The sequence below is a fragment of the Vipera berus genome, assembly GCF_964194415.1.
Source record: "Vipera berus genome assembly, chromosome: 2".
In the NCBI taxonomy this organism is placed as follows: Eukaryota; Metazoa; Chordata; class Lepidosauria; order Squamata; family Viperidae; genus Vipera; species Vipera berus.
Window position 1 is genome coordinate 152110846 of NC_138203.1, and position 24912 is coordinate 152135757.

General features: G+C 44.5%; 1 protein-coding gene across 1 annotated transcript; it reads left to right on the top strand.

Moving 5' to 3' along the window:
• Positions 1 to 175: 175 nt before the first annotated feature.
• Positions 176 to 22220, top strand: LOC308662839 (uncharacterized protein; the record flags this gene model as incomplete). The annotated part of the gene is made up of 6 exons (XM_081318983.1): positions 176 to 302; positions 3107 to 3747; positions 9902 to 10258; positions 12232 to 12399; positions 19880 to 19960; positions 20544 to 22220. 6 exons carry the CDS (start codon positions 176 to 178, stop codon positions 20751 to 20753), a joined length of 1584 nt encoding a protein of 527 aa, XP_081175109.1. The 3' UTR covers positions 20754 to 22220.
• Positions 22221 to 24912: the final 2692 nt, after the last annotated feature.

A 24912-nucleotide genomic window follows, 5' to 3' on the forward strand; every position in this document is an offset into this window, starting at 1 on the left:
AGAAGCAGGGAGGTCTCCAGATGTCAGCCTAACAAGGTATATCAGATTAAGAAACAAATATCATGCAGGTCGGGACTACTGTATTTTTAATTGTACTGTAACAGCATGTTGCAAGTCTGTGCTTCTCCCTCCCTCCCTCTATCTTGATGTGAACCTGGGAGGGTGCTTGTCTGAGATGTGTATTTTTGGCCCAGTCTCAATCCACTCTTATCTGACTATTGCCTTAATAGCAGCTCTTCCTCCTGCCTTCAAGGCCATTCCCTCTTCCCGCTGCACTGGGAAACAGGAGGGTTTTAAAGAAGGTAAGATGATCCCACTCTTTTTTAATATCCACATAAAAAGGTGTATGATTGCATGGTTGTGGTTACCAAAGTTTGACTCTTTTCCCCATCTTATAGCAACCTGCTAGACAAAGTTTGACATACTCCGTCAAAAGTAAGAACTATTCATATTCAGAGGAGCCTCTCCTATTATTCAGAAGATTGATTCCTACAGAAACGGCTGCTCCAGAAGGGGTTTCTGGTTTTTTTTTATCAAGAATTAGTTATTAAAAGATTCCAAAAATGTTTCTTAAGTGTTTTATGTGCATAAAATGGTAAAATATATATTGACGAACATTTGACTAATGCAAATAACTGTTTCCACTTACCATCAAATCTGACTTAAAGATAGACTTGATGGATGGATCTCATTTGTAACTCAGAGGCTGCCTGTACTTATTTACAGTATTTATAATAAGCCACTTAAATGCTTTAGGACTCTGGGCAGCATGCAACAACAAAAAGAACTTTTAATAATTATTAAATATTATGACTTGCATGATTTTTGTTCCAATGCTTTTTATGTTGCTGTTATGAATTGCTTAGTCTTGATTATTAACATAGTATAAAAACTCCTGTGATAAATAAGTACTGCACATACCGATAAAATCAATTTGAAGCAATTTAGAATATGCTACCAATATAATTGAGGTACTGAATTGTGCTTTATTGAATGCATAATTTCTTGCCAAATTTCTGTTTCCATTTGGCAATCAAAGAAGAGCTCCAAAAGTATAACCAGCTGACAAAACAGACTGTATACAGTGGGAACAATCAGACCTACAGCAGAGAGTTTAGGCCTCTAATGTCCCTGTTCTAAAATACTTCCTACGTTCTAATGCATATCCTGTTCTTTACCAGAAGCAATGCAGTGAACAGGCAAACAGAGGCTAGTCAGCAACAGAACAAGAATGCGAAGAAATGGAAAAAGTTGTCTGGAACAGAGCATTCTCACTAGTATACTTATGGTTAGTAGTAATAGTGCTTTCAGGTCACATTACTAGATATAATGATGACAGCTGTCCCTCTTTACCACACTGAAATGCAGGGTATGATGTCACACACAATAATAATAATAATAATAATAATAATAATAATAATATAATATAATATAATATAATAATAATAATAATATAATAATAATAATAATATAATAATAATAATAATAATAATAATAATAATAATAATAATAACAAGAAGAAGAAGAAGAAGAAGAAGAAGTAGTTGGAAGGGACCTTGGAGGTCATCTAGTCCAACCCCCTGCTCAGGCAGAAAACCCTATAGCATTTCAGACAAGTGGCTGGCCAGTCTCTTCTTAAAAACCTCCAGTGTTGGAGCATTCACCACTTCTGGAGGCAGGTTGTTCCACTGGTTAATTGTTCTAACTGTCAGGAAGTTTCTCCTTAGTTCTAGGTTGCTTCTCTCCTTGACTAGTTTCCATCCGTTGCTTCTTGTCCTGCCTTCAGGTGCTTTGGAGAATAGCTTGACTCCCTCTTCTTTGTGGCAGCCCCTGAGATATTGGAACACTGCTATCATGTCACCCCTCGTCTTTCTCTTCATTAAACTACACATACCCAATTCCAGCAACCGTTCCCTATATGCCTCCAGTCCCCCAATCATCTTTGTTGCTCTTCTCTGTACTCTTTCTAGAGTCTCGACATCTTTTTTACATCGTGGTGACCAAAACTGGATGCAGTATTCCAGGTGTGGCCTTACCAAGGCATTGTAAAGTGGTATTAGTACTTCACTTGATCTTGATTCTATCCCTCTGTTAATGCAGCCTAGCACTGTGTTGGCTTTTTTGGCAGCTGCAGCACACTGCTGGCTCATATTTAAGTGATTGTCCACTAGGACTCCGAGATCTCTCTCACAGTTGCTACTATTGAGCAAGGTACCACCTATACTATACCTGTGCATTTGATTTTTCCTGCCTAAATGTAGAACCTTACTTTTTTCACAATTGAATTTCATTTTGTTAGATAGTGCCCAGTGTTCGAGTCTGTCCAGATCCTCCTGTATCTTAAGCCTATCTTCTGGAGTATTGGCTATTCCTGCCAGCTTGGTGTTGTCTACAAATTTGATGAGTTCCCCATCTATCCCCTCATCCAAATGGTTGATGAAGATGTTGAAGAGCACTGGGCCCAGAACAGAGCCCTGGGGCACCCCACTACACACTTCCTTCCATGTAGATGCAGTTCCATTGAGGACCACACGCTGAGTACGGCCTGTCAGCCAGCTACGAATCCATCTGGTGGTGATGCTATCTAACCCACATTTTTCTATCTTATCAAGTAGTAGGTTGTGATCTACTTTATTAAATGCCTTACTGAAGTCCAAGTAAATTATATCTACAGCATTCCTCTGGTCCACTAGTTTTGTCACTTGGTCAAAGAATGCAATAAGATTTGTCTGGCATGATCTGTTTTTGACAAACCCATGTTGGCTTTTAGTGATACCTTTGTTCGCATCAAGGTGTTTGCTGATTTGTTGTTTGATTATCTTTTCCAGAATCTTCCCAGGTATTGAGGTCAGGCTGATAGGTCTGTAGTTTCCTGGATCTATTTTTTTCCCTTTTTTGAAGATGGGAAGTACATCAGCTCTCTTCCAGTCCTCTGGTAGTTCCCCAGTGCTCCAGGACCTTGAAAAATTTAGTTCAGTGGTTCTGAGATCACGTCTGCCAGTTGCTTGAGAACTTTGGGGTGTAATTCATCTGGTCCTGGTGATTTGAACTCGTCTAGGCTGGACTGTGTCAAGCCCCTCGGGCTCGACATCACAACGGGACGCAGGGGAGCACCAAAAGCAGTATCCGCGTGGGCCGGGAGGAGGTTCAGCCACGCCCACACCCAGCAGCTGTGAGGCGGCCGAAAACGACCGCGGGCGGCCGCGCAGGAGCCGCGCCTGGCCGATCAGCTGTGCGGCGGCCAGAAGCGGCCACCGCCACTCGCACAGGAGCCGCGCCTGCCCGATCAGCTGTGCGGCGGCCAGAAGCGGCCACCGCCACTCGCACAGGAGCCGCACCTGCCCGATCAGCTGTGTGGCGGCTAGAAGCGGGCCCCGGCAGTCGCGCAGGAGCCGCGCCTGCCCGATCAGCTGTGCGGCGGCCAGAAGCGGCCACCAGCAGTCGCGCTTCACAGCTGTGAAGCGGCTGGAAACGACCATCGGCAGCCGCGCAAGACTCACGGAGCCCCAGCCGCTACACCCGGACGTTTCAGCTGCTCGCATATCGGCGGCAGCGCAGGGCGCTCTACAGCTGCGCTTGGACGACGGGGGCTGCCAGGGGGCTGCGGGTGTGGCACGGGATACTGAGATGGTGGAGGGGAGCACAATGGGGACTTTGGAGTACGGGAGGGGGATGCTGGACTTACACCTTCCTCCATGCTGTATGGACCTCGGCGTCAGGGGGAGAAGCAGGGCGTGGGACGACGGGGTAGGGGGGTGGGGTTTTTACGCAGCTCAGGCGGATGCTGGTCTGCGCGGGGGAAAGGGTGGGGCTAACGGGTGGGGCTGTTGCCCAATTACTGGCAACGTTTAAAAGACGCGTTGGGGGTGAGTGACTCCCAACGCTGACTTTGCTTTTGCTTGGATCTCCTCGTAGTAAAGATTTTCTTGCAGTCAACCGTGCCACGTCGTCGTTCTTCAGGCTTGCGCTCTCTGGCGTGGACGTTAGTTTGACAGTGCTCACTTACCATTTTCTTGCCTATCTTAACTTGCATTTCTATTCTGTTTTTTATGGCACTTAAAGAAATAAACTGAGAACTGATACTGTCCAGGAGAAGCCCTTATGCTGGAAGATGCACTGAGTTGTACCTTCCTATCTAATGCTGGAAAAGATTAGGACATTGATTCAACCAACATGGTACCATATTCGCAATGAAAACTATAAAGCTACACATTAAAGAGGCTGAAGATCATGATGTGCAATTTCAAGTGGCTGAAAAAATAATTTTGGAAGGTTGGCTTGCAAATAAAAGACAAATGCCCATAGGAACAAAAATATATCTTGAGTTTACAACAGAATTCAACATAAAAATATGTTAGTGATAATAGGATAAAATATAAGATGATCTTATATTCTGTGGACAGATGCATAATTCCAACTTCACTTTGTAATAGATCTATGGAAAAAAGAATGGCCTGGGATAAGAATAGAATAGAATAGAATAGAATAGAATAGAATAGAATAGAATAGAGAATTCTTTATTGCCCAAGTGTGATTGGACACACAAGGAATTTGTCTCTGGTGCATAAGTTCTCAGTGTACAGGTACTGTAGTCCTCAACTTACAACCACAATTGAGCCCAAAATTTATGTTGCTACGTGATAAATTTGTTAAGTGGATCTTGCCCCATTTTATGACTTTTCTTGCCACATTTGTTAAGTGAATCACTGCAGTTATTAAATTGGTAAAAGTTGTTAAGTGAATCTGGTTTCCTCATTGACTTGTCAGAAGGTTGCAAAAGATGATTACATGACCCTTGGACATGGAAACTATCATAAATGAGTTTTCAAGCATCCCAATGTAAATCACATGACCATGGGGATGCTGCAACGATCATAAATGTAAAAAATAGTTAAAAGTAACTTTTTTCAGTGCCATTGTAACTTTGAACGGTCACTAAGCAAGCTGTTGTAAGTCGAGGACTACCAGTATATACTAGCAAGTATATTCAAGGTGCTGGTGATGACCTATAAAGCCCTAAATGGCTTGGGTCTGGGATATCTGAGGGAACACCTGCTGGCATCAAGCTCCCTTCGTCCTGTGCGCTTCCACAGGGAGGGTCTTCTCAGGGTACCGCCGGTAAAAGATTGCCGGCGGATAACACCCAGGGGGAGGGCCTTCTCTGTGGGTGTGCCGGCCCTTTGGAACCAGCTGCCTGTAGAGCTTAGGACTGCCCCTGACCTTCGCTCATTCCGCCGGGACCTGAAGACTTGGCTCTTTGAGCTTTCTGGCCGGGACTGAGAGTATTAATTGGGGTTTTAATTGGATTTTAATTGGGGTTTTATATTTATTCAAGGTCTAAATGTAATCATTTTAACTGTTCTTAATTTTTGTAATTGTTGTATTGTTATTTTAAAAACCTTGTGAACCGCCCTGAGTCCTACGGGAGAAGGGCGGTATATAAGTCTAATAAAGATAAAGATAAAGCAAGTGATAAATTATGATCATAATCATAAATACAATCATCATAAATCATAAGATACAACACTCAGTGTTGTATCTTATGATTTGTGATATAATAAGGGGGAAATTATATATGAAAACATATGAGAACTGCCATTCATGTGACAACCATCAACAATAGGAGATTTTAAAACGACATTAACTTTGCACTAGTCCAGGGGTAGGCAACCTCGGCTCTTTTATGACTCATGGACTTCAACTCCCAGAATTCCTGAGCCAGCTGGCTCAGGAATTCTGGGAGTTGAAGTCCATGAGTCATAAAAGAGCCGAGGTTGCCTACCCCTGCACTAGTCCATTGAAGAAGAGCTATTTATTTTTAAAAGAAAGCAGTACAATAACTTACTATTAGTCCAATTTCTGAGAAACTGATTATTTGAAGGGGACAGGAGCCCAAGAAATGATATAGAAACTAAAGGAATACCAAATAGATTCAGACAGGAATCAGAAAAGTCTGGTAGTGTCTTTGAAGATTAACCAATTTTTCAAGACATAAGTTTCAGTTAGCTTCATCAGATGTACAGAATGATTTGAGTAGCATGGGATTAACATACAATGAAATCTATCATCTATAGCTAGGCCCTATATAACAATCATGTTTGTTCTGACCCACTAGACAGAGATGCTCAATTAATGGGATTAAATCCATATTCAGGACGAACTACCCACCTAGTGGGATCAATCAATAGTCAGATCAATTCCCAAGGAGGACCTATTAAAGGACAGCTCAGAAAAACAGAAATATAGAACACTATTGGTTGCCACCTACAGCTCACACCCAAGCCTCCTCTTCCTTCATCCCCATAGCAATATTGATAGATTTCACCAGAAATGGAGGCAGAGGTGTACTTCAAGTCAAAGAAACTTGTCAAAGAAGAAAGGCGTGCATTGGCTGATTACATAAAAGACAGCCAAGAACAAGCACTGATGCAAGTTAACAATTGGAACTTCTTGAATGTGCAGGAAACAAAACATGAATATTGAAATTATATAATAAAAATAAGAACAGAATGCTGCCAAGAAAAAGCATTATGTGGTCAATTTCCACAAAAGATCAGGGGGAAAGTGGATACTATATGAATGCATATGGAAGGTAGATGTTCTGGACTATTTCAAGGCAGTATATTGCAATTTTAGGTCTGTCCGCTGAGGCTGCTTCACTATTCCCAGATTGACTTTCTTTTTCTGCACTTTTTGGGGATGAAAATAGGGTGTATTTAAACTTGAATGCAAACAAACAAACAATTCCTACTGTGCATTTTTGGTTAGACATGTTTCTTTTGCTAACACCGCTGGAAGGCCTGCTGCCTATTTAATTGATTAATGCAGGATTTTTCCTCTTTTAAATAAAGTGAAAACACTCATTTTCCATGTAAATTCATTTAAATATGATTGCAGCCTCCTTTGATCATACAAAAATAAATCCCATGCTGGAACACTGGTAACTGTGACAACCCCCTTCAGATGACTCCCTGATTAAGTTCAAAGAGCCAGTTGCCTTGACATTCTTACTATTGAGATGTGCCAGAAACTCCTTACTCACACATTCAGGTAGTTTGCTTTTTATTTATTTTTTAAAATTATTTCTAATATTTTTTTCCCAAGTGATTTCTCACTTTTACTCCAGAAGCTGGAAGGGGAAGAGATGAGGGTAATTATAGGTTATTGATCGGTGGAGCTGCATCAAAGACGTAGAGTAAGTTGATACTGATTGCTGAAAAAATAAAGGTTGTTTGAATATCTTGAGCTATCTCAGAAACTCCAGAATGAAGTCTTTCTGATCACTGGATTGCTGCTTGAAAACTTTTTCTTTTTTGCTTCACCTTTTAGATTTTAGCTGATTACACGAAAGGATGAGAATGCAGGTAATGTGGGAAGAGGACCGCGTTTGGTCAACCACTAGATGACAGCAGCAATGCACTTTCTTTTGCTCAGATCAGACTTGGAAGGAGGACACCATGGGCATCAGGGAGGTAAGGCGATCCCTCTTTAAATGTTGAGATACTGTGATGATGAAGACTTCATCAAGAGTACCTTGATTCCTAGTAACCACATAGACAGATTGAATATTTCTCAGCAAATAAATTGGACAAACCTCTTTTCACTTTTGGCCCATCTGGCTTTCTCTATAAAAATGTATTTCTTCGTAAATCTACTTACTGTCTTTTTCTGAATTCTTTCTAGCGTCAGTTCTTTTCTTCCTAGAAGATTCTATCCTCTTTCCTGTACAGTATTTTTCCCATCTTCCCTCAAGCACAATCTTTTCCATTATTTAGAATTAATGTAGACATTTTTCTCTTTTAAATAAGGTGAAAAAACTCATTTTCTGTGAAAATTCAAGTTCAACTAGTGAATTCTTAAAAAGTTGTCAAACGTTTTTAAAATGGATGTTTCAGTTTTATTAATCAGAATATTTCTATACTAGCTATTTCAGGGACTAAAAGTGTATTTTCATTTTGCTATTTTTTTTTAATGTGGTGAGACAATTTCAAAGATATTAAAATAAATAATAGCAGATACCGGTATGTTTTCCAAGATTAAGTATGGAATTTGTTCTCTAGGGTGACTTTTTTTAAGAAAACAAGGATTCTTTAATTATACAATCTAATTCTGTCTTCTTTCCATAATACCAGTTTGACCTACGGTGGGTTATATTATAGATTGGCTAGATTCTGGACTATCATTGGCAAACCAATGGGCTGGAAGATTCTTCTCCTGTCTCTAGAACTGAAAGTTAGTTAAATTGAAAATTGAATCTCTCTTCATTGTTCAGAAAAAGAGCTTCAACTTATTGCCCCCAAGATATTTTAGACTACATTATTTTTTATTATTTTATTTATTGATATCCCGCCTTTATTATTTTTACAAACAAGAGAAGGCAGCAAACATATCCAACACACCTGCCTCCTCCTATTTTCCCCACAACAACAATCCTGTGAGGTGAGTTGGGCTAAGACCAGCCATTGATGATGACAATTGGTCATATTGGTCAAGATTGATGGGAGCTGTAGCTCAAAACATTAGGTGGGATGCAAGTTGAAGAAGATTGTTTTAAGAAAAAGCCTGGATGCCACCTGTGCCAACTCTGTCAGAGAGGCCCATACTGTAGATCTGGTTGGAGAATAAAAAAAGATTTCCCTGATCCATAAAAAAAAATCTGCTACCAGAGAGTAGGAACAACTGAAGGAAGGTAGCATATTAGAAATTGCATGAAGCAGAACCCTGTATTAATTTGATAGTGTAGGACCAATGGCTAGATTTTAGGAACACAGCTAGTAAAGACTGCATCTGAAACAGAAATGACACAAGTTCCTAAACCACTGCCCTAGGCCAACTGCCACTGATTCACAGTAGATCTTCCCAATCTAGTGCCTCAGTTCCCAGCTAGCTTAGATATTTTCCCTACTGGTTGGAATTCTGGGAGTAGTAGTTCCAACATATTTGGAAGAGACCATGTTGGAGAAGACTACTTCTGGAGGTTCTACTCTTTGGTGTTGCATCTGACCATTTTAAAGATTTTGCAGCTTTCTGTAATACCACTGACTTCTTCAAAAGGATGATCCTTGGATTCTGGCCACAAAGCTAGGGAAATGTTGGTTTTTAGAAGGTTTGCTTGTGATATACAGAATTAGAACAGAAAAGAGGATGTTCTGATTTGCCCTCAGAGTTTCTGTAGAGAATGCTCCCTTTGAAAGATTGGAATGATGACAATTGAGAGCAGATGCCATTGATAGATAATAATATAAACCCCCTCTGTTGATGTTAGATATGATGCTTGATGCTTGAGCAGGAGGTTGAACTAGAAGATCTCCAAGATCCCTTCTAATGATCATTGGATTGTTACTCTGTTATATTGGGGTTTTACTTATTCATTTATTTAGCCGTCTGCCCAACTCCCAAACACCTCTGGAGAGCTTGCAACTATAAAACCAATATATAAAAAATACAACCAACCAGAACAGCACGATACCAAAGCAAAACAAAAACAGTCCAGATCATTGAAACAGAAGAAAACAAAAAGAAAGTCCATATTCATCCTGTCTTCAAAGTCTGGGAGAATAATCAGGTCCTTAGAGATATCCCATATGACGTAAGGGTGGGAACCTCATGAATCTCTGAAGAGAGCTGCAGAAATTATGCAGAATAGATGCATCCCCTGAGGTCCTGCCGGGATGTCTTTCTGTAATGGACAGGATCCAGAGTGCACCTACTTGGCTGGACCTAATCCGCTTATGAGACAGAAATCACAATCTTTCCTTTAAAAAAACTCTTCAAATCTGTTTGGCCATAGGTATTCTGATTGGTAGCAAGGTATCTCACTGTATTTCTGGCTGAAATAGGTTATTTATATATCTTTTTTGTCAATCTGTATCTTTTTTCTTCTTTGTTTCTTCCTCTCCAGGAACTGCAGCGCCGTCAGTTCTGGTGTAGCCTATTGGCAGAAACCACAGGCACCCTTATCTTTGTCTGGATAGTGCTGGGTGCCTCATCCCCTACGGGTCCTAAAGATGTGCTGCCTACTTCGCTCCAGCCAGCCCTTGCTGCAGGACTGGTAGCTATCAGTTTGGCACACTGCTTTGGTAAGATCAGTGGTGCCCAAGTCAACCCTGCCCTCACGATGGCTTTCCTGTGCACTCGTAAACTGGATGCTCTGCATGCCTCAAGCTATATTCTAGCCCAGTGTCTGGGTGCCATCTTAGCATCGGGCTTTTTTTATCTCATGTTGCCCAGCTCAGCCATTGGGCAGTTGGTCACAAAGGTAAGCTGGCCACATCTCTTTCTTTCTCTTCCTGATGATCTCCCTTTCTGTAAGACAGCGGTCCCCAACCTTTCTGGCTCTGCGGATGGGCAGTGGTGGCAGTGACAGTGGTGGGGAGAATAGGGTATGGTTTTGCACACATTCACACTACTTGCGGAAATGGAGCTTTGCGCACCCACCCTCCACTTGCGTGGCCTGGTTCCCAATGGGCTATGGCCCGGGGGTTGGGACCCCTGCTGTAAGACATCCCTGGAGATGAAAATTAATAAAGGTAAAGGTAAAGGTTCCCCCGCACATGAGTGCTAGTCGTTTCCAACTCTAGGGGCCGGTGCTCATCTCCGTTTCAAAGCCGAAGAGCCAGCGCTTGTCCGAGGACGTCTCCGTGGTCATGTGGCCAGTATGACTAGACGCCAAAGGCGCACGGAACACTGTTACCTTCCCACCGTAGTGGTCCCTATTTTTCTACTTGCATTTTTACGTGCTTTCGAACTGCTAGGTTGGCAGAAGCTGGGACGAGTAACAGGAGCTCACTCTGTTACGCGGCACTCGGGATTTGACCCGCCAAACTGCCGACCTTCTGATCGACAAGCTCAGCGTCCTAACCCACTGAGCCACCGCGTCCCTAATTGAAAATTAATATTGCCTGCTAATATGAAGAATCAAAAATGAAACCTATTACGTGTTCCAGTGCTCTATGCCAGGAGCCCACAGTGGTGGTTCTCTACTAAGTAACCTGGTTCAATATTGCTATCACTGGCTAAAGGAAAACGAAGCGGAAGAAGTCACCTTCCTTCCTTGAGTCAAAGCATGCTACTCTTGTCAGTTGTTTATTAGATTTATTTCTTTACAGTGCTCTCTCTTTTTCCTCTATTCCCTCAACTACAACCTTATAAAATAGGGTGATGTAAGAGAGTAACTGATCCCAATCATTCAGCATATCTTTACAACTGAGGATGGACTTGAAGTTGTGGTTCACAGGTTCAAATCCACTACTTTGAACCGCTACCCACCAGCTACCAGATGTTCTTTGATTTGTAGCAAATCTAACTCCAAAGCTTGGGAAGTCTGATTTTGCTAGCTACACATAACATTTATAAATTCTTCTACTCTCTGCTGCTTCCTAACCTCATTCCCACCTGCTGGGATGGTCATAGTATAAACTTTCGACAACCCATTGCCTTCTTGTGCTTCTCCTATTGCATCAAAGTGCAGGGTAATTGGCTGTTGCAAAGGGTGGAAATGTATTTTTTTAACTTTAGATTTTTATCCAGTCTTTATTTATATAACTCAACCCTGTAGGGGCTCCTTTATCTTTTTACCTTTCATTGGCTCCAGTCTAACTTGCTGGGCAAAAGTCTGACAGAAATACTCCCTCTGCCTTGCCCAGTATACCTTATTTCCTATGAATATGTGCAATTTATAAAGGTTAGGTTTTAGTCTTAATATAAGATGGGCATCGGGTATTTGCAAGCATTGCAAAGAATAAATAGTTAGCTGTCCTGTTATAGTGACAAAACGAGGAACAAGCATATTTGTATGTTTAATTAAATCTTTGTCATATCAAGTTTTGATTGTCATTTAAAGTATTTTTATTCTTTTAATAACAAAAATAAACAAAAACAATAAATGTTTAAAATCACACGGTCACTTTAATATAAGCTGTCTAAAAATATTACAGATTAACTGTTTTGAAATCATACAAGTAAACTGTCCCTGATTTCTGCTGACGTGATAGATTTCTTAGCAACGATATGAAAATAGCTTGCCACTGCTTCCTTCTAGGATGTATACCTCAGGTCGTCTTGCATCCAACAAGTAGCCTGTGCATTGTTTCAACAGTTAATATTTGGACTGCACAATATTTTATGGGACAGTAGAAACTTACGCTAGCTAATATGTCCAGCCCTTGGATGATTTGCAGAAGATCTCTGCTCTCACTTTGAACCCTTCCTTCTTTCCCGCCTTCATTTTAGGTCAACACTGAGGGGAATGCAGGACAGGCTCTGGGGATGGAGATGTTTTCCACTTTCCAGCTGGCTCTCACCATTTTTGCTGTAGAAGATCACCGGAGGCATGAACGAGGGGGGCCTGCTGGGATCTTGGCTATTGGTTTCTCTGTGATAGCAGGAGCTCTAGCTGCGGTAAGAGCCCAGACAAACAAGTGCTCCAAAGTGCACCCAATTTCCTGACACCAGAGCTTCAGTTCCCCCAAATATGTTCCAAGTACCAAATTTTAATTAAGGCTGATTTTAATTAAGGTTAATTAAGTTAGATACTTGTGTTCGGCTGGTGATCTTTAATCGTGGTCTAAAGCATTTTTGTTCAGTGGAGCTCACCCTCTGTAAGTGGATCCTATTGTAAAAAGTGCAATTACAGCTTTTATCCACAGTTGTGTTTTTTGTTTTTTTTTGCTGCCCAGGGACAGTAACAAAACTAGAATGATTCTTAAACAGAAAGTCCTGGAAGGCAAGTGACAAAATGAGTCAGACTTACTTCTGTTGGTGTTAGGTTGTTGAGAGTTTTAGTATTCTGAATCTGAACCTGCAGCCGACCAAGTATCTTGCCACCTTGAAAATGCCTATCACCGAGCTTTTTCTCAAGCTTAATTTAACTTACTTTCATCTGCACAGCTGGAAGGCAGCTTTAATAGGAACCCCTACCAGGAGCACATCTGCCCTTCATGGCTGGTCAAACCAGTTGAGCACGTCTTGCTATACTATAAATTTTATAGAGATCTAAACAGTAAACCTATTTTGCCCATTAAACTACCCAGGGACAGGCAGCCTCCTGCTACTTCTATGGTTGTAAACGTTTGCGTAGCAGCTTTGCGCAGCCACGGATAAAGAACAGTCAGCGGCAAAACGGTAATCTATCTCAGCAACTGTAGCATATAATTTCCTATTGCTTTTTACATTCCTATGTGTTATACTGCGTGCTGCTTTATTATCTGGATATTTTAGGAAGCTGTCTTAAGTGGCTGGCCTTTAGCTGTAATAAAAAAAAATGTTCATCTCCCACAGTGTTAGGCTATGTTAGCCTGGTGAGATAGTCCAGACAAGAAGTGTAAGCAGAAGTACTAGCTCTGTCTTTATTGTAAGGTTACATTAAAAGAGTCTTGCAAGTAACCCCCTTTCCTTTATTTTTTTTAAAATCTGTTACATGATAGTTATCCAGTCTGTCCTGTCTCCCAAGGTCATTCCCACAGACCATTACAGGCTAGAACCAGGAAAATTCCAATTCTGGTCCACTTTGGCCATGAAGCTCCTAGGGTCACTTTAAGCAAGTCTCTTTCTCTCTCTCAGTCTCTTCACTCAACCTACTGGACAGAATTGTTATGGTAGGAAAAAGCAGAAGGAAGGTATTGGAGCTAACCGCCTCACCCAAAACTGAAATAAATAATGAATGGTGAGGAAGGGTCCCTGCAAGGGGGCAACTGGTATGATGAGTTACAGTGAAGTGGCAGCTTCTCAGGAAGGAGGAAGAAGGATTGGGGCAAGACAAGAGGCAGCACAGCACAGAGCTGGATAGGAGACAGAGGAAGAGAGACAGGACAGCCACTCCCTGGAATCTCCTAGGGCAGTGATGGCGAACTTTTTAGAGACCGGGTGCCCAGACTGCAACCCAAAACCCACTTACGTATTGTCAGGTGCTGGGTGGGTGTGGCCCATTGGGCTGGCGTGGCCCATTGGGTGGGTGTGGCCCATTGGGTGGGTGCGGCTGCGGTGGTAATGGCAGACTGGGTGGGACTAAAAAGTTCAATCAATCAATTCCAACTTTGCAATTTCTTTTTTTCCCCCGCAAGAATTTGAAGTTGATTGATTGAACCTTTTTTTTTTGCACACGGCGGCAGAGGCCTAAATCAAAAAGGTTTTATAAAACCCAGCTGAAGGCCTAGGACTGTGCCCAACGAGAGGGCTCTGAGTGCCACCTGTGGCACGTGTGCCATAGGTTCACCACCATGGTCCTAGGGTATCTCCATCAGGGTAAGAGTAATAAGGGTTACTCTGGCAAGATTCTATATACTGAACTGTGGCTGGATTGCTCTGTGTTGTTCTTGGACAGAGCCTGACATCAATACCTTAAAAATGCTTCAGAATTTCAAAAGACTGACTTATCACACATTGAGAAAAAAAATAACTGCATACAATAGATCAAATCTGAGGGTTTTATATCTCTCTCTGTGTATAGATATTACATCACGATTGTGCAGTTTTTTTGGAGCTTGTATGCCACGCCTGGTCCTGGGGTGAGGTTTCCAATTATTTATTTATTTATTTATTTATTGATGGGATTTATATCCCGCCCTATCTCCTGAAGGACTCAGGGCGGCTCACAATAAAACATATAATAAGTGCATAAATCAAGATAAATGAAATTGAGAACATCAGTGCAATAAAAAATTAGAGAATTTAAAAATGAATTAAAAATACTAAATATAAATTAATTAAGATGCCTGTCAGTCTAGGTCAGCTTGGTGGAACAGGTGTGTTTTGAGGCCGCGGCGAAAGGATTGGAGGTTTTGGGCTATCCGAAGCTCAGGGGGGAGCTGATTCCATAGGGTTGGTGCTCCCACAGAGAAGGCCCTCCCCCTGGGGGTCGCCAGCCGACATTGCCTAGCTGACGGTACCCTGAGGAGGCCTTCTCTGTGTGAGCGTACTGGACGATGGGAATTTGTTCCCGGCAGCAGATGGTCCTGCAAGTATCCCGGACCTAAGCCATGTAGGGCTTTAAAGGTAAGTACCAGCACCTTAAATCTCACCCGGAGGGCAACTGGTAGCCAATGCAGCTCCCGCAGGAGGGGTGTAATATGGGAGTATCGGGAAGCTCCCATCACAACCCGCGCAGCTGCATTCTGCACCAGCTGAAGCCTCCGGGTGGTCTTTAAGGGCAGCCCCATGTAGAGAGCATTACAGTAATCAATACGGGAGGTAACGAGTGCGTGGGTGACTGTACGTAGGGCATCTCGGTCCAAAAAGGGGCGTAATTGGTATATAAGACGAATCTGGGCAAATGCCCCCCTAGCCACGGTTCCCATGTGATCTTCAAAACTGAGTCGTGAATCTAGGAGGACGCCCAGATTGCGTGCTTTATCAATGGGAGGTAACATCTCTCCTCCTATAGTCAGAGATGGAACCTCTTGGACTAAACGAGATGACGGTATGTACAGCCACTCAGTCTTGGCCGGGTTGAGTCGAAGCCTGTTTTCTCCCATCCAAATCTGTACCGCTTCCAGACAACGGGACATCACATCGAGGGCATCACTGGGTTGGTTCGGGGTGGAGATGAATAGCTGGGTATCATCAGCATATTGATGATATTTCACCCCGAAGCTACGGATGATCTCTCCCAGCGGCTTCATATAGATGTTGAACAGGAGGGGCGAGAGCACCGAACCCTGAGGCACTCCACAATTAAGAGGCCTAGGGCTTGACCTCTGCCCTCCTGCCAACACCGTCTGCGAACGGTCCGAGAGGTAGGAGGAGAACCAACGCAGAACGGTGCCTCCCACTCCCAGCCCCTCAAGACGACGCAGTAAGATACCATGGTCGATGGTATCAAAAGCCGCTGATAGATCTAATAGGACCAGGACAGAAGAATAACCTCTATCTCGGGCCCGCCAGAGATCATTCACCAGCGCGACCAATGCCGTCTCCGTGCTGTGCCCCGGTCTGAAACCCGATTGGTACGGATCTAGATATTCAGCTTCCTCCAGGTTCAAAGGGAGCTGTCGTGCCACCACGCTCTCAACGACCTTCGCAAGGAAGCGAAGGTTGGAGACAGGACGGAAGTTGTTTAAAACAGCTGGGTCCAGTGCCGGTTTCTTGAGGAGGGGCCTTACCACCGCCTCTTTCAAGGCAGCAGGGAAGTACCCTTCACTCAGTGAGGCATTGATAACTGCTAGGAGCCAGCCTCGTGTAACCTCCCGAGAAGCATAGACTAGCCAGGAGGGACACGGGTCCAACAAACATGTGGCGGCACTTAGTTTCCCCATGATCTTGTCCACTTCATCCGGAGTCACAGGATCGAACTCTTCCCAAATGTACTTGGCCAACTTCATCGTTTTCCTCTCGTTAGATACTGCCCAGTCAGAGTCCAGACCAGCCCGAATCTGAGCAATTTTGTCCACCAGATATTTACTAAATTCCTCAGCCCGTCCATGTAGGGGGTCCTCTCCCGTCTCTTGACTTAAAAGGGAGCGGACCACTCTAAATAGGGCGGCCGGGCGATTATCTGCGGACGCAATGAGGGTGGTGAAGTAGGCGCGCTTTGCCACCCTCATTGCCACAAGATAGGATCTAGAAAAGGATCTTAACTGTGTTCGGTCAGACTCGGACCGACTGGCTCTCCAAATGCTCTCTAGGCCCCTTCTCTGGCGCTTCATCTCCCGCAGGTCCTTGGAGAACCAAGGAGCGAGTCGGGACTTGCGCCGGGTCAGAGGCCGCAAAGGGACAACGCGGTCGAGCGCCTCCGAAGCAGCCTGTTGCCAGGCATTAACTAAGGACTCGGCCGGGTTGTGGGAGAGGGAGGTGGGAATCGGTCCAAGCGCCATCTGGAATTTATCTGGGTCCATCAGGCGCCTGGGGCGGAACCACCTGGTCGGTTCCGCTTCCTGACATCGGGGGGTGACGTGACGGAGGCCCAACCGCAGGAGGTAGTGGTCTGTCCATGACAGGGGTTGTGATGTTGGAGTAACCCCACCCAGCCCATTTAGCCACTGCCCAGAGACAAAAATTAGATCCGGCATGTTTCCTCCCTCGTGAGTTGGGTCCTGAGTAATTTGAGTAAGGTCCATGGCCGTCATGGAGGCCATGAACTCTCGGGCCACTTCTGATGCACTGCCCAGGGAAGGTAGATTAAAATCTCCCAGTACCATAAGCTTTGGAAATTCGACCGCCAATCCTGAGATGGCGTCAGGTAGCTTGGGTAGAACCGTTGCTGTGCAGCTTGGAGAGAGGTATACCAGAAGTAGGCCCAACTGACCACCAGGACCCCACCTTAAGAGGAGGGATTCACATCCGTCTATCTGAGGGGCAGTGGCCTCCCGCGGATGGAGGGTCTCTCTGATAACGATCGCCACGCCACCTCCCCTACCCTGAGCTCGAGGTTGATGTAGCACACGGAAACCTGGGGGGGATAAATCAGTCAGAGGGACCCCTCCCTCTGGGCCCAGCCAGGTTTCCGTGATGCATGCCAGGTCTGCGCCTTCCTCCTCGATCAAGTCATGGATGAGGGGAGCTTTATTCACAACAGACCTGGCATTAAAATAGATCAGCCTGAGCTCAGGAGTCAGACCTCCCTCTTCCCCAGGGCAGCAAGCGGGAGCCAGAGGGTCAGAGCGCGCCACAGCAAGAAGATAGCGTGGGCGTGATCTCAGAATACGATATGACCCTCTGCTCCTCCATCTGCTGCCATTCCCAATTACTGTGGGGATCGGTATCCCTGTCCCATCCCCCTGGTTTACAAGACTCTCCATGGCCCTCATATTGCCGCGACCATTGGCCAACTTAGGCTGAGACAGGTCCGGTGGGATCTTCCCCTCGATTTGCTGGGCCTGACCCTCCCCCCTCCCTAACCCTTCAAAAAATTTTAAAAGAAAACCCAAGAGCCTCTTCTTGGCGCCATGCCACCTCTCGGGGTCCCAGGACCCGTCATTAAGGAAACGGCGGCGTAGGTCTGATGGCCATCTCTGAGAGAGTGGGGAAGCTCTCAGGGCAAGTAGCTCACTTCTGGTGTAAGCCATCAGAGGTGGAAATAGGAGTAAAGGACGAGCTGGTAGGAACAACTGCATATCAAGACCACAGAGCTGAAGTAGTGGCTCCTGAGAACATGGTCACCCTCTCACAGTGATCAGGATCTCAGGGGGTCACCATCCAGCTCCGGGTAGGTCGCAGGAGGAGAGAGAGTCCGGTGAATGCTAGCATAGTCTGTTGGTGGATAACTTCGTAGCTCCGGTGATGAGCGGTGGTAGTTCATCTATCTCCATGCCTAAGATGTCATCGCGACCGAGGGGCTGTAGTCAGTCTCCGGTGAAAAAATGAAGGAGGGATTATCTGGACTTAAAGTTATGATCCCGAGAGGATAACTGCTATCTCGGGGGCCTTTCGGCACATCCCACCTCCAAATAAAGCTTCAGGTGGTCCCTGGTGAATTCCGCCCTCCAGACCAGATATAGGAGGGTTTTAAATGGCGCTCTAGCCTACAGACGGTGGCCATCATCCCACAGACCTCTGTCGTGGGTGGGGAGCGCGAAGATCTTATAGATGGGCAGATGGGGGGCAGCAGCCACCAATTCTGGAGCCTCGCCGTCCAGGCTACCTTTGTAGGCAGCCCCAGGTCGTTACAGCTCCTCCGCAGGTGGCTGCAGGGCCGGACCGTTTGTCTATCGAAGGGAGATCGATCAGGTCGTTGTATGTCCGTTGCAGGCTTCCGCATGCCGCGCATCCAAGCAGGCCGCTTAACAGCTGATTTGGAGGCCGCCGCAAGATCCCACCGGCAGCTGCCGGCTAGTATATGCTCTCTGCCGGTCTGAACGAGCCAGAAAAGGCTGGAAACTGCGCGTTGCAGCCCGCCCATCACCGGCCGCTTTACAGGCTGCCGCGGGGTGCCGCCGGTTACTCGCATCCAAGCTGGCCGCTTAACAGCTGATTTGGGGACCGCCGCAAGATCCCATCGGCAGCGTGCCGCCGGTTGCTTTCGGCCGTTGTAATTCGGCCGTCAGCCTGATCGAGCCGTTCCGCTTGGCCCCTTCGAGTCCGGGAGCCTTGCCTCCTTGCCGCTTCGCCATCCCTTTCCAATACCGCCCCGTTGTTACTACTGGCGCTCATTACGGGCTCCACCAAAGCCTCGGAGGGTCCTGTCGCCCATCCGGGCTAGGGAACAGCAGCCCCCTGCAGGGCTCCATGCCAAACTCGCATCCTTTGATCTCCGCGATCAGCTGCGAGCGGCCATCTTCCAGGAGGCGTGGCAAAAAAAAAAAAAAAAAAAAAAATTATAATTGGCATAAGCAAAGTAATGCGTTTCCCTAGGACAAAACCTAAACTTCTTTAAATTTAATTACAGGTTAATTGAAAAACGCTGTTAAGTTAATACGATTACTACCTACATATTTAATAAGTTCCTTCCTCCTATTAAAAATTACAATGTGTGATATAGTGTCAGTCCTAGAAGATAGAGTAGATCAAGAAACACTGTAGCTCTCGCTTTGGCCTCCTTGTAGTCTGGGAATGGTTCTTCTCTCTCTCTCTGGTAAGCTCATCCTCTTTACTGGAGACTCTGTGGAGCCTTTCTGGAATATTGGTTTTGTTTTTTGTTATTTTATTCCACCTTTCTTGAATATAACAAGGCGGAGAACATACCAAATATTCTTGCTTCCTATTTTTTCCACACCAACCCTATGAGGTGAGTTGGCCTAGGCTAGCACCTTCACTACTACCCCAAACTGGTTCCAGCCAAGAATTTCAGGGACAGTAAATAGTCCTGAAGCTCAGCCAATGCACCAGCAACAGCTAGAAGGAAGAACCCTTTTCTGAAAATAATAAACAGGAAAACCTTTCATAGAACAATCTGCCAAGGGAGGAATTGAAACGCCATTGCAGCTTGTCTCAAACTTATATTTCCTAGGGTACCTTCTCTGGAGGCAGTATGAATCCAGCCCGATCTTTGGGTCCAGCTGTCATCACAGGATTCTGGGAACATCACTGGGTGAGTAGTTACTGGGAGGAATAGCTTATTCCTATGGAGAGGAATAGCTTGAGATTTTCCATTTCTTGGATGCCCTGGAGGAAGGGGGGCAATTTTGGTAGCTGTCTCTGGATTGCCTACCCAAGAAAAAAACTCTTGCTTCCTGTCAAATAACTTTCTGGAAGTTCCAATTTTCAAGGACAACCTTGAATGGAAGATTATATTCAGCATTTAAATCTGTAACTTGGAACATTTTAATATTTATCTGCTGCTATGTTGAATTTTCTGTGGCCAAGATATTGACTACAAAGTACGCAGAACTTTTAAAATAGTATTTAGGTTGACCTTAAACTCCCATCTTTACTAATTTCAGCCAGCATTAGGTATTTTTTCCCCTCCAATATGGGTTTTCCTGCTTCTTTTTCTCTCTCAAATAGTCTTCCCTTAGCCTTACCAGCATGTTGCTTGAGCCTTGCTAGGATACTTTACAACCACATTCTTGCCAATCTGTTATGTGATCTCTCCCACCCTTCCAAGGGCTGATATATACTGCTTCAGAAACTACATCACGGCTCTCACACAACCTCTCATTCCCACTTTCCAGGTGTATTGGCTCGGTCCTATTCTGGGTGCTGTTCTGGCTGGAGTATCTTATGAATTCTTCTTTGCTGACAGTGCTTCACGGGAAAAGCTTGTTGCCTGCCTGACCTGTCGTGACATTGAGATTGTGGAGGCTGCCAGCATATCTCGGTCTTCACTCTCAGCTGCTGCTCAGGCTAAATCACCTGACAAGGACGAACATGGCACTGAGTAGGAAGCTACAGCAATTCCCCGTCTCTTTGTCTTTTTGTAAAGCCTCTGTTTTAGCTTCCGGCTTCCTTCCATCTTAAGCAGCTTCATATGTATTTATATTTGTACTGGCATTAGGTGCTTTTTGAGATTGGTGCTCTTAAAGCACAGTGCTGCCGTCGTGACCCTACCAGAATTCTGATTCTGTTCGGAGTTTACAACAACAATAGAATCACATTCAAGGAAGGATAAAAGTCAGGATTCCTAGATTCTCATAGTTTTTAGATGAGACCTAGTACCCTATTGTGTAGTGGGTCCGACGCAAGAGAGACGCCAGCCGGTGTGTGAGTTCAGCTCTTTATTGGAAGGGGAAGTGAACTGGGGAATGAGGGCTACCTGGCCTCCTTATATACCTGGCCAGGTAAGCTAACAGCCAATGGGGTTGGTCCTAGGTTTCCCGCCGAAACTGTCCAGGCCAACGCCCCCTGGTGGCTGTTGCTATGCAGGTGCCTGCATACATAACATACCCGATGGTCATCAGCTTCATTATACTTGGTGACTCCTTCTTGCCACCATCAGTCTCCATATCCACCTGACTGATTTTAGATACACCTAATTTAAAACACATGTAAATGGAAAGCTAATGTAAACCCCGGCAAGATCTCAGAAGCATTCTTAGAAACTAAAAATGGTTGCAGGTTAAGAGCCCAGTGCTTTGGAAGTATATCTGCCTGCCAGAAAAGGTATGGTGGCAGGGTCTCCTGATTTGGGGAGGCCCAGCAAGAGTCCGACTGTCCAGTAGTTGAGTATTTTGTCTTTGATCATTCCTGTGATGGCACAGGTTTTATGGGGGTGCTCATGACATGTTCTAGAAATTCCAGATGGGCCCTTGGCCCAAAACGTTTGCTGATCTAGTGAGACAGATCTAAAAGAACTAAGAAGAAATGGTTGCTCCGGTTTCTGTTCCAAGGGCAGATATAATAATCTGCAAGATAGATTGGAAACAAGGCCTCCTGCCTTCTGTTCCAAACTCTACTTGTTATTTCATTGGATGATCTTGGAACAAAAGCTTTTCCCCACATTTGTCTCTCGTTTGTATTAGAACACCATATGGTACTATACTGTGTACTGGTATATGTATGGGCAATCAGAAGTAGATTGTCAAGAATTTCTAATGTCCGATTGGTTGACAACCAGCCACAATATTACTCCTTTACTCCTAAATTAGATTGCTGATACTCAGTATTCAGGACCAGTTTCTAGGTTCCAAATTCTCCCCTTCCGAATATTATGTGAACTTTTTTCTTCCAAAATTCTACTTAGCAGAACCAGAATTCTAGTAAATGCCAGAATAGATTCTGAAAGCCTGAGAACCCTCATGAGCAAAATTTCAGGAAAAGCAGCGTGTTTCTCTTTGCCACATGGATGGAGTTTGACAAGAGGCCTAAGCCAGTGCGCTCGCACCCACCCCTGGACCTGACGTGCAATAAAATACGAGACTGTGATTGAGCATGCATATGCTGATTCTCCTCTCCTGTGTCCTTCAAACATGCTGGCCCTGGTCAAATGCTGAGGCCAGCATATCCCATTGTCCTTGCTTCTTTCCGACTTGGCAGTTTTTCCTCAACTTGCCCAATCCCAGAGCAGGCGGATAAATCCCCTAGAGCAGAAAGAGAATTAGAGTCTGTTGAACAGTTCTGATTAAATAGCTGCTTCAAAATGCTACAGTGACAAATATTCCAGAGAGGCCTCTTTTGAAGCACAAGGGCCCTACTGGTTTTATCCCCATCCCTTCACTGGGCAGTTAACCCCTAAGACCTCACCTCCACAGACGTATTTCTATCTTGGTGGTTCTCTCAGTTTCACTTTATTTACTTATTTTTATAAGCGGCATCAATTCCAGTGGATTCTGAGCAGGTATAACAAGGTCAAGAGGAATAATAAAACCCAATAATAAAACAATTATAGTAAGCCATCTGAAAACAAAAGATCACAGAAACCCATAAAACTACAGGAATAATCTAAGGGCTGAACATAACACGGATTAGAATTGTTTTTGCTTGTTTAAGCTGGGCCGGGGTCATTTGGACCTCCAGGAGGAAAATATTCCATAAAATAGGGGCCATCCCTCAGAAGGCCTGTCACCTGATTCATACTCTTGTGTACCTTGGGAGGAGAAAAGACCTGCAACAGACTCTCTCTCGACAGCTTGTTTGGATGGGCAGAATCAATTCTGCCAAGGTATTTCCTGATACACCCTAGTGCAGGGGTAGGCAACCTTGGCTCTTTTATGACTCATGGACTTCAACTCCCAGAATTCCTGAGCCAGCATAGTTGACTCAGGAATTCTGGGAGTTGAAGTCCATGAGTCATAAAAGAGCCGGGGTTGCCTACCCCTGCCCTAGTGCTTCCGGTTAAGATTTTTTTTTTATTATACAATTACCTTGCCTCGTTCAGAAATGTTATAGGGATCCAGACATTATTTTCCTTATCTGTAACTTGTGTGGGTTGAAGACTACCTTTGGCAGGGCTTCCACGTTGGGTTTTTTCCCCCCCACACCGAAAAATCGTAGTAGATAATACCACTTTGAGGTTGCAGAAGAGACATTCAGCCAAGTGACAGAGACTCATGTAGCCCGCTTACCTTGCTTTATGGCAGGTGATGGCATTTTTTTGTTCACAGAGAGATCTGTGGTGTCATTCAATATAATAGTTGAACCCCAGCGATGATGATGGAGTATAGAATACAAAGAGCTATTTATCTGCAACGTATTTGGTTGGTAGGAATTATTGGCGATATGGTAGGAGCTGAAGTTCAATACATCAGCAGAGCAGTAGGTTTGGGAAGGCTGAAATACTATAGAGCAGGGGTGTCAAACTCAATTTCATTGAGGGCCGCATCAGCATTGCGGTTGCCCTCAAGGGGCCGGGTGGGTATGGCCAGTGTGGGCGTGGCCTACTGGGTGGGCATGGCTAGAGTGCATATGGCCTACTGGGTGGGTGTGGCCAGCTCTACATCGTATCAAGGGTGCCTATGGGGGCCCGGGCAGGAGTGGGACAGATCTGAGGGTCTCTGGCAGAAGGAGGGTCTCTGGGCCAGGGCCAAGGCAGTGGGGGCCGTTCCCTCCCTGTTTCCAGGATGGCTTCACGGGCCGCAAGAAACCACTTCGCGGGCCGGATCTGGCCCCCGGGCCTTGTGTTTGACATGTCTGCTATAGAGCATTCTCAACAGCTCCTTATTGTTGCTTATTCCAATGGCATCAGCTAGCAGGGTAGCATCAGCAGCAACTGCCTACAACTAAATTAAGCCTTAGTCACCAAACTAGTACTCAGGAACCATCATTATATCTTGACTGTTGTGACTATATCGTATCTCATCCCATCCCATCCCACTCTATCTTAACTAGTGAGTACAAGTTTGTTTTGTTCTGTTTTAAACCATAGCAATAATAATATTTACAGCTAATAGCTATCATCCTTCATAGTTCAGTAATGCTATCCCCACGTTTGTGAGCTAAATTGTTAGATCTCAGTCTAAAAATAGCTCACGGGGGAGAGAGAGAGAGTTGAGGAGAAATGGGTGGTGTATAATTGCGGGAATCCCTGAGATAAACTAATGTGGTTTATATTGATAGCTCCTACCACCTTGCATCAACTCACCGTTTTGACGAGCATTATGGAAATTTGATTTCAACCAAACTGTGCAATCAATTGTGCAATCCTGTATTAAAGATGCTATAGATTCTGGGATTGATAATGAGTGAGTTGCTTCAAAAAAAAATCAGCTGGGGAGAAATACTGTACAGAAAACACAAGAACATCATACAACATTAGACGTGCATCCAGTTTTCAGTGCTAGTCAAAACAATGTCACAAAGAGTCTTGTCAAACAGAGGGTCTTTTCAAACCTGTACAGAAGCAAAAACATTCAGAGTCCGATCTGATTTTATGCAATGATCATGATAGGACTGTCCACTCTATCTTCTAGGAGAAAAATGTCCAATGATATAAAGAGAAATTATTTGGTTCAGAGCTTCAAAACAAAGCAATATATTGGTATGTTTTTAACCTGCTAATGACATGTTGATGGTTCTGTGCTCAAACTAGGCTGGAAGTAGTGGAACAGTTCTTACCTCACTGTATCCTATGGGCTGCTGAATCTAATTTAATTTAATTTAATTTAA